Source organism: Rhagoletis pomonella, unplaced genomic scaffold, assembly GCF_013731165.1.
Source record: "Rhagoletis pomonella isolate Grant_MI unplaced genomic scaffold, Rhpom_1.0 Rhpom_scaffold_00002, whole genome shotgun sequence".
Lineage (NCBI taxonomy): Eukaryota > Metazoa > Arthropoda > Insecta > Diptera > Tephritidae > Rhagoletis > Rhagoletis pomonella.
The window spans coordinates 3,372,151-3,382,545 of NW_023458556.1; the positions used below are offsets into that span (position 1 = coordinate 3,372,151).

General features: G+C 37.6%; 2 protein-coding genes across 2 annotated transcripts in view; both read right to left on the minus strand.

The window, feature by feature from the left end:
* Positions 1 to 10,395, minus strand: part of LOC118734402 (A disintegrin and metalloproteinase with thrombospondin motifs 7-like) — a 69,960-nt gene that overhangs the window by 19,974 nt on the left and 39,591 nt on the right. The window lies entirely within an intron of this gene.
* Positions 294 to 3,989, minus strand: LOC118732720 (myogenesis-regulating glycosidase). The gene is made up of 4 exons (XM_036461840.1): positions 3,787 to 3,989; positions 3,615 to 3,710; positions 1,382 to 3,236; positions 294 to 760 (listed from the first exon to the last, which is right to left on the minus strand). The coding sequence occupies exons 1-4, from the start codon at positions 3,883 to 3,885 to the stop codon at positions 624 to 626; spliced, it is 2,187 nt and encodes a 728-aa protein (XP_036317733.1). The 5' UTR covers positions 3,886 to 3,989; the 3' UTR covers positions 294 to 623.

Consider the following 10,395-nt stretch of genomic DNA (forward strand, 5'->3'; position numbering starts at 1 on the left):
TCTCATGTCCTGCCCACTGGTGGGCGGGGCCGTGGCAATACTGCCCAGTTACCTGCAAATGGTCCGAGGGTGTGTTGCCTGTGAGACGACGCTCGGTTATGTGCCTGGACCAAAATGAGGTTGTGGTCGCAGATAATCGTTGCAATGCAACACTAAAGCCACCTGACACAGAACCCTGTAGCTATAATTTACCGGCCTGCAAGGTAAGCCAAAAGCTGGATAACTTTATTTTGCGAGTGCAAAACTTATAGTACGCTTGAGCGACTTTTTCATTACAAATGAAAGGCAACATACATATTTATGGCTTATGTTTATTCATATTGAAAATGTATAATTTTAGGTTTTAAGAATGTGTTGTACTTAGCAGTAATAAAAAAACGTTGTCTACGAATGTTTTGAACAAAATCGAAGTTGCTAAAATCTATGCATGTATGTATGTACATATGTATTTCAGATACAAATTATGGCTAACATTTTACAATATGTGTGTGTATGTTTATGGTTAAGTTGGAGTGTAATTGTATTGTTAAACGAAGTAATTTATTGAAAAATAATAATAATATTAAAAAACACAAACACAAGCTGTGCATTCCCGTCGCCACACGCGCTGGGTGTTCTTGAAGCTAAAATCTTGTGTTGTCGGGCATTTTAATGAAATGCGCTATTTTATCTTTGGGCACTTTGTAGTTGTGCATCCAGCGGCTGCCTTTGCGCAGAGACCCATCTATGCCATCCTTCCATACACCTTGCGGTAAGTAAACTGCATAGGTAAAAAATTATTAAGTAAGTATACATATTTACATATATTTATTACAATAGTTTAGTTTATAATGAAATAAGAGAGTGTGGCTGCTTTACACGGCGAAAGTGAAACTTCTGGCGATTTATTTCTTGTTCTCCCTGAATTCAATCAGTTATAATTATAACAATAACATAATAATAATTATAACAATAACAATAACGGGACTAAATACTGGCGACTTTTGTTAACCCATTACAATACGGAAATTTGACAAAATATATGTAAATTACATAAAATAACACGCGAAGAAAAATTTATTTTTTAAAAAATCGATAACTCGATAACTAAGACAGTTATCGGAAAAAATATATAATTTTTTCGTCTTATTTTTAGAAGATTTACAAATAAAACTCATCAAATAGAGACTTATTCTAAGTCATTCTCGAGCCCCTATTTTGGACCCCAGGGGTCCCATAGGTCCGACCGCCAAAAAAGTTTTAAGTAAGTAAGAGAAAGAGAAAGAAGAAGGAAGCTGTATCAAAGTTTTTCGCAACGATTTTTAAATTCACCGCCGCCGTTAAAGCAGTTTCACTTAAAAAAAAATAATAATAAATAAATAAATAAGTAAAAAAATCCCACCTTCACGTTCTTCCATATTCTTTTCCAAAATTGGCGCCACGATTAATTCTTCACCAACTGAAAATTCGTCGTTAACAACTAAACAAGCTGGGTCATGAGGATCTAGCATCCATAGCGGTCGTACAAGTGGCAAACCTTCATTCATGGACTCGCTCAGATATTTTTTCAATAACGGTACTACAGTTTTTTGTCGTATGGACATTAAATCTTTGGTCTGGTCAGTTATATATTCGCTTTTATATTCAGATGGTAAATGGCTAAACTGCATGGACGGCATGAAAGTCATCAGTTGCATCCAACGTATAAAAAGGTCTTGTTCGACAAGTTCCGGTTGTCCCAACGAATAGAAAGACACCATCTTTTTCAATGTTCGGTTTACGAAATAATCGCCGCCAATCGCGCCAGGCAGAACAAACGGATAACCATTGACACCATAGTTCAAAACAATGGTCAGTAGGTCGCGCAAACCCTCCCAGGAGGAATTTATCGGCGGGGTACTTAGGAATGTTGGTGGCTTTGGTACGACACTTGCGCTGGAAACACCAATGAAACCAACACTTTCCATACTGCTGGTAAAAATTTTAGCATACATATCGGGGTTATCAAGCGTGATGCGGCACTGATAGTAGTGCGGCAAATTATAGCTGGTGCCCAGGTCCAGATAAAAGCTATCCACTTGATAGTCTTCCTTTAACTTTTCGAGTTTTTCTCTTAGCCATGGTATAGACGCATTGTTCGTTATGTCCAATACGCCGGCACTGGACGAACTCTTGTAGCGTGTAAGCGCCGGTATGCTACGGTCTGAGTGCCTTTCGTAGATGAGCAATTTGTTTTTGACGGCATCTTTGAAATTTGGACTGTCCGTGCTGATAAATGGCTGTATTGTGAATACGACTTTGAAGCCGCGTCGATGCAGCACTTCAATAGTGTCTTTGAGAGTTGGGAAGCGCTCTTGATCCACAATAAAATCGCCTATATTTTTCTGCCAAAACTCGTTTACCAAAATATGGCCCAAACGCATAAAGCCCATTGCAATCACATCCTCCGAATAATTGTATATTGTTGTTTCATTTATCGATGCCACTTCGCTTTGGAAGGGTATTTTCCACACCGGCTCTTCAATTAACGAATGCAGTGTGTAGATATCAGACTCTTTAAGTCCATCCCACAGGCTCTGTTGAGTCATCAGCATATGGAGGCTGCGCATGTCTTCGGTTGTGCAAATTTTATACGACAACTCGGGATACTCTGTTAGGTGATTGACGAATGTGAAATTATCATTTCGCGCACGAAGACAAAATCTATTCTCGGTTTGATTGACAGAAATGTGCAAAGGTGTATGATCGTCCACTTGCATTGCCACACCAATTGAGTTTATGAAATAACGTTTCACCCCGTTGCCAAATTGATGGACCTTAGCATCTCCACTGGCAAATGGAGCATAATCAAAGTTTGCCGAGCTAAGAGACCACTCCATACCCTTCGTAAAACCGCCACCGAACCAAAGCCCGTTGTCCCGCTTTAACTCGTAGCAGTCCGTTGGGTAAATACCCGAACCCAATGCTTGCCACTGTATATTATAGCATCGAAACACATTCATATTTTGAAAATTCATGTAAAGTCGCGCTATGCCATTCCACTCCAAACAAACGCTGCCATCATGCTTGCGCTGGTCTTCTAGGCAATAAAATGGAACACTGTCCGAACTTATGGAGAGACCCAACTGACCTCTTATCACCTCCTTCTCCTCGTGGCTTAAAATACTGAAAGTACGATCCACTGAACTAAATTTGATTTTATCGAAATACGAACGCGTTAAAATCTCTCGATGATAGGTGATGTAAGAATATCCGATCTGAAACATAGAGCAAGTTTTTTAGTAATGTGGTTGAGCTTTGGTACCACGATTTGTTTGTAGGGAAAAATTTAAAAAGCAACAAGCAAGTCTAAGCGGTAGAAGTTATAGCTGCTATTTCGGAGATCACCACATCTCTTCATCAGAATTTTTCTCTAGACCCGCAAGTCAGTAACGATAACCTTTGTTGCTTTTTCCGCTTTTTCCTAACGAACAAATCGTGGTACCAAACTCAATAATATTGCCAAAGAGCAAGTATAACTTTGTAGTAAAAGATCATGCCTGTTTTCAAATAAGCCAAGTAGAAATAAGAAAAGTGTGAGCAAACCTGAGCAATATGCCCAAATGTGCTCTGTGGAAATGGTGTATAACTCTTACCAAAAATACAATTATGAAAAAAAGTATGGTGACAAAAATCTTGATTTTGTAGTCTTTGGTTTCGCGTTTCTTTTTACGAATCATTTGCGGAAATGCCTGCAAAAAATATAAGAAATACGAGTACTTGAGAACATATAGTCGTATGAAAAAATTCCCAAAAGAAGATACTTACATTCATTTTTTCTCGCAGTAAACTCGCCAAAGAGTTGACGCTGGTGATCGAGGCCTGGTTACTAGCCACGCTGTGGGTGTCAAAATCACTGGCAAGCATCTCTTTGCTGTTGAGACGTAATGCGGGTAAAGGTGCGATCGAGGCCCGTCGTCGACTCCGAAATGGATCGCTGTATTAAAGAGATACTGATTAGTAGTAACAAGGCCGTATTTAGAGGGGGGTGGGGGATGTAGGTGTTCAATTTTTGTTATTGAACTTTTGTTATTTTTTTTTTAAATAAAAATATAGTTCATTCTTTAACAAAACCCGTGTAAATCCAAGTTTCTAAATTTGAGTAGTCCACTTGCAAAGTGCGCTATGTAAATTTTTTTCGATTTTTACTTTTTGGTGAGTAACGTACCAGTATTTAAAGTAGTTTCATGTCCACTAACAATACCGTGCAAAATCTTTCTACTTTCTGGCTTACTATTATCAAATCACATGACGCTTTTTGCAAGTGAACTACTCATTTGTGCAATATTAAAAAAAAAATTCAACAAACTTTCCTAAAAATTTCGAACTTTTAAAAATTCTGAAAAATCAATCGAAATGTTTAGCCATTTGAAACTTGTACTTTATTCTACCAGAATTCAAAACTCGAAATTTTAAGGAAAATTTGTTCAATTTTTTTTTTTAAATTGCATACATTTTTAAGGCAGTGTCACTCGACTGGTACAATTGTACAGATTTGTAAATTTTTATATAAATAAACTAATATATTTTTGACGAACTTTTGCGAGAAAAAAGTTAACAAATCCTGGCAGCGACACCCAATTTTTTTAATTTCAAAATTTTCGTGCATGCCTCATGATGTCGATATTTTGAACGACCACCTTAATGCATTTATTATAAACTTTAAATTTTTGAAATCTCATAGTAATTTTTACATGTTGATATCTTATAAATTATCGAAAAATTTTCGAGGAAAACATTGCAGATACTAGGGTTGTGCGATTAACTGATTATTCAAACTTTTAATTAATAACTAAATAAGTAAATAACTCAAATATTCGATTAATTGAAAATTATGATTACTCAAAAGTTCAGTTACTCGAGCAATCAAGATTTTGATTAACCAAACACAAGAAATATTTTAGTAATTTGCTTTATGATTAATCAACATTATAAGTAAAATGAGTAATCAACAGCTCAAAGTACTCTTTACCATTATAAAAAAAGGAAGGTAGAACCGCTGAGGAATTTTTCAAATTCTTGTCGTTTGCAAGCAATTTAATTTTACAATTTTGCAAACAAACTCACACACACATTCTCCCAAGGCGAATTTATATAAGGTGCTGCTACTAGCTCAGCTGATTTCGTGTATGTGTTTCGCCGCGCGGCTTCTGATATCAAATTGAAAAATTTTGTTTGAATTTCTACACACTTACAGATTTTGACAGTTCAGTATTTAGCAAAGCGAAGAAAGTTGTATGTGAATCAGCCTTACAGGCTAACCTAATATTCGCGGCTTGCGTTTTGGTACGCACGCCGTAGAATTTTTTGTTTTGCGTCACCCGAAATTGACTTGCATGCGTTTGCATTTGATTTCATTGAGCGAAACGTCAAATCAAAATGTCACGCAGAACAAAAATTGGAAATTGAGTTAGCTTCATACGCGCGCCGTTCAATTTCGGTTGGTCGCATACAAGTTGTACGTGCATGAGAAATTTTTGACAGTAAATTGGCGGCGTGCGTGAATATTAGGTTAGCCTATTAAGCATTTTCCAAAGCAAACTCTTTTAACTAGCGAAATCCATTTTTTGAGTAATCATGTTTCAAGTAATTCGATTAATCATTGTTTTGAGTAATCATGCTCTTGATTACTCGAGTAATTGATTAACCGAATAACTGATTAACCAAGTTACTCGAGTAATCGAATGATCGCACAGCCCTAGTAGATACGATTGAGAACTTTTTAAAATACAGTAGAATTGCGATAACTCTGACAATTTCTTTATTTACCGGTCTCGGATTACCTCTCACGAAAAGCACGCGTTCACTATGTTTGTAAGTACATATAATACATATTCAATTCAATCTTTATTTAGTCTATGACTTATAAGGGATGTTAATTTTTTCGCTTTTTCCCGGGATCCCGGGATTAGTCACGAGGACTTAGATATTCATTACTTTTCAACAACTCAACCCACATCAATCGTTTGTATCAAATTGATGCAAATTTCGAAAACATATTAAAATATTAAGAAAAATAGTTAATGTTTTGGGTTGTTTTTTTTTTGCAACAAATATATATATATAGATCTTTCAAGCATTTTTATTCTTATTATCAGAAAATTATTAAACTTTGGTCATTCAAAAAAAAAAAGAGAAAAAACCCAACATTTCATTGAATACTAGGGTCTTTTTCCATATGTATCAAATTGATGCACAACGTACTTGTGTTACAAATAATTTCCGATGGATGCGGATTAAATCGAAAATATTGCTTCCATATATGTTCCAAATTGAGAGAACGGTTATACCTTGCTATATTTTTATCATGGTTTCAAAGATATGATTGATTCCAAAAATTATTTTAAAAATTCAATGTAATGCAGAATAAAAATATGAGTACCAAATGAAAGAGAAAATTTCTTTAGAATTTAAAAAAATTAAAAGTTTTTGCATTCACAAGGACGAATAGGTAATTTTTTAAGCTGATAAAGTTAGAAGGACGAAATTCGAGAACGTTATCGAGTTTATATAAGTTTTTAACATATAAAATTTTAAAAAGACATTTTCAATATTTACCAGTCCTTATGCACCAAAAAGTTTAATATTTTTAAATTCTACAGAACTTTCTCTTTAATTTAATACCCATACTTCTTCTCTAAACACATTTCACTGAATTTTTTAAATAATTTTTAAATTACTGACGTCAGAGTGCAAAACTGAAAATGAAATTTTACCATGGTTTCGCGAATATATTGATTTTTGTGTGTAAAATTTACTATAGCACGGTGTTATATGTATAATGAGCTAGCCATTTATAAAAAAAATTCAAATCCAATAACTTACTTACTAAAAAATTGTTTATTATAGCTTAAAATTATTGTAACCAATAGAGGTAAATATGTTGTACAAAAAACAAATAAACAGAAGTTCACAAAAGTTGATATAAAACTATTCGTCGATTTAAATTGTTAACTTTTTACTGATCATGTTTTTTTACGAGGAGGAAGCATCGAAAGCCTAACCCCGTCAGTGTGAGACTTTAACCCAAACTAAACTTCCTACCGTCATGTACCGTTCCCCTCCCGGTATGACCGTCAAGGATTTCGTCGGGATTATAACACTGTGTGACTGATAAGGTTATAGATATATTCACTTCTTCTTCTTCTTATTTGGCGCTGTAACCGCCAATGCGATTTTGGCCAACTGACGCCAATTGGAAATGCCAAGTGAAGCCAGAATACTTTCAGAGGTGGGGCGTCGGTGTCCATTCGAACGACATGGTCAAGCCAGTTGTATTTTAATTCGCTATATACCAGCACGGGCATGATAAGTGACTTATAGTGTGGTTTTCGTACGTCGAGAGAGGACTTTACTCCTGAATTGCCTACTCAGTCCAAAACAGTACTTGTTGGCAAGAGCGATACTGCGTTGGATTTCCATGCTGACATTATTATCGGTGTTACCGCTGATTCCCAAGTAAACGAAATTCTCTACGTTCTCGAAATTATAACTGTCAAAATTGACGTGGGTGCCAAGGCGCGAATATGCTGATTATTTGTTTGATGACAGGAGATACTTTGTCTTGTCTTCGTTTACCACCAGACCCATTCGCTTTGCTTCCTTGTCCAACGTGGAAAAGCCAGGACAGACTTCGCGGTTTTTCTTACCGATGATGCCAGTGTTATCGGCAAAGGCCAGCAATTGTACGCTCTTGTAGTAAATTGTTCCTGAGCGGTTCAGTTCTGCAGATCTTATTATCTTCTCCAACATCAGATTAAAGAAGTGGCATGAAAGAGAGTCGCCCTGTCTGAAACCCCGTCTGGTGGCGAAAGGCAACAGAGCAGAGCTGGTGGTATTGCTCAACGTCATTTTTCACAGCCGTATGAGTTTTGAGGGGATGCCAAATTCAGACATAGCGGCATATAGGAAACTCCTTTTAGTGCTGTCGAAAGCGGCTTTAAAGTCGACAAATGGGTGGTGAGTGCCGATCCTTTTCTCGCGGGTATTTAACAAAATTTGGCGTATTGTGAATACCTGTTCTATGGTAGACAAGACATTCGATAAGACCTTGCAACCTATGTGGATTGGGCAGAGCGCACTTGAATTCCAGTCGTCGGGCACGCACCTTATTACCTCCTTGCCATCGTAATTAAATAGCTCAGCTGACAGGCCATCAGCTCAAGCAGCTTTGGCACTTTTCGTCATAGTCAGGCGCTGGGATATCGACTCCGTCGTCATCGACTGGGACCTCGGGTTCGTCTTCTCCACTTCTTTCAGTGCTTCTGCCATTCCAAAGGGTCGAAAAGTGTTCCCTCCATAATCTGAGTACGTTCTGGACATCGGTCACTAGGTCGCCATGGCTGTTCCTACAAGAGTCTTGAAACCTTCCGTAAGTCGCTCAACTCTCTGCTAAAAATTTCGGGTGTTTTTTCTGTCGGCCAGCATTTCAAGTATTTTCTCACACTCCTCATCATACCAGTAATGAGCGGGAAATGTGGTTCCACTGATCGCGCAAGTCGGTTTGTTGAAGAGTGCTCTCTCACTGCAGGTGTGAGTGTCGAGCGCCGAATCCATTGGCCGTCTGTTTTGATTGGAGCTTTTCGACGTTGAACTTTCCTTGCGTTGTTGGGGGGCCCTTTTTTTGCTGCTCAGAGGTTGGGTCGTATAGTGGATGCATCAGTGCGAGTCGATGTTTGGCCCTCGGAGTGTACGTATGTACATCTAAAACATGGAAGCATGCCTTCCGTCTATCACAACATGCTCGATTTGTTTTCCCGTTTTTCGATGTGGAGACATCCATGTAGCTTGATGGATCTTTTGATGCTAGAACCCAGTAATACATACTGCCAAGTTTCGGGCCCCGGCGAAGTCGATGACCCTCAGCTAATATGTACGCTCTAAGCTAAGAGAGCCTTGGATGCCTCGTCCCTCTCTTCCATCGGGGCTTTGGCACATATGAATGAGATGTTGAAGAATCTCGCTTTGATGCGAATTGTGGCTAGACTTTCGTCCACTAGAGTGAAGGCCGGTCTCTCTCCCACCACAAATCCAACAACAACTCCTTTACTTGGCAACTGTAGTAGACGTCGCAAGGCTCCACGCTTACCTTCCTCTCCCCGTCCATCGCATTTCGTAGGTGGCGGTGATGTCAGCCTTTATTTGCCCTAGGACATCAACCAGCCGGGCAGAGGCACCATCCCGATTAAGGGTTCGGATATTCCAAGTGCATACCCTAAAATCATAGTCCTTCCTATGTTTGCCGTGATCGTCATCAAAAGAAGGGGATATCATCCGAGGCATGTAGTTTTTTTTCATTGGGCAGGATTTTAACGTGGCGGGACCCCCAAACCCAGCGCACGCAGGCCACTCCCAGTTGAATGGCAGTCAAAAGCTTTGCAGTACTGGCAAATGTACAAAACATTGTGGTCAAAAGCGAATATCTCAACTAAACCCTGATGTATTTTTTAAATTCATAGCTCTACATACCTGTATAGTAAACCAAATAGCCGGACCAGACGCTATTCAAAATAAAAAATTAAAAAAAATAAACTTTTTTCCCGGGCCAAGCCGCCCTCCCCCCCTGCCCCTACCTGGCTACGCCCATGTATTTATTTGCAAATCGAATATATTGATAATTTACGTATGTATCTGTACATATGTACATAAGTATATACACTGTACGATGCGATCGCGTGGGAGAGTCCATGTAAACACATACATATGTATGTACATGTATGTATATGTACATATGTATGCAAAAGTATACTTATACAAACGGAAAGTGCATTATTATTGTATTACTCTAATTATTCCACGTAGCTAGTCGCGTAAAGATGTACAGACATATTAAAATTTACATACATACATACATACATTCATGCACCCATATCTTTTTATTTACGTATGTATATATCTCAGAACAAATGCATATTAAATATCTTTAAGCATAAAATTAGCATTAAAATGGCATAAGTCACTTCACTGCTCTTGCGCTTAAATGACCAATTTCTTGTATTTGAACGTGTCGGTTATTCGTTCAACTTCTTCCGCCGATGGTAGAAGGTTTTGTTGTTAATTTACGACAATCGAACGATTTACAGATGCATTAGGTTACAAGTAGCCGGTCATTTAAGCACAACAGCAACGAGATGACTTATGCAATTTTCAAAATAAATAACTCAAATAACGCGATTTTTTTCGTGGAGTGTTTTTAATTTTTTTTTTTGTATATCAGTAAGCTGTATGTAAATATCCATGTATATAGATATGTATGTGCATACGTTTTCACTACTAACAGTTAATTGATGATTTTAGTTAACTTATAAAGTTATATACACATGTACGTATGTATATGTACATACACATATGCATGTATGTATTTATGTAAAACGTATA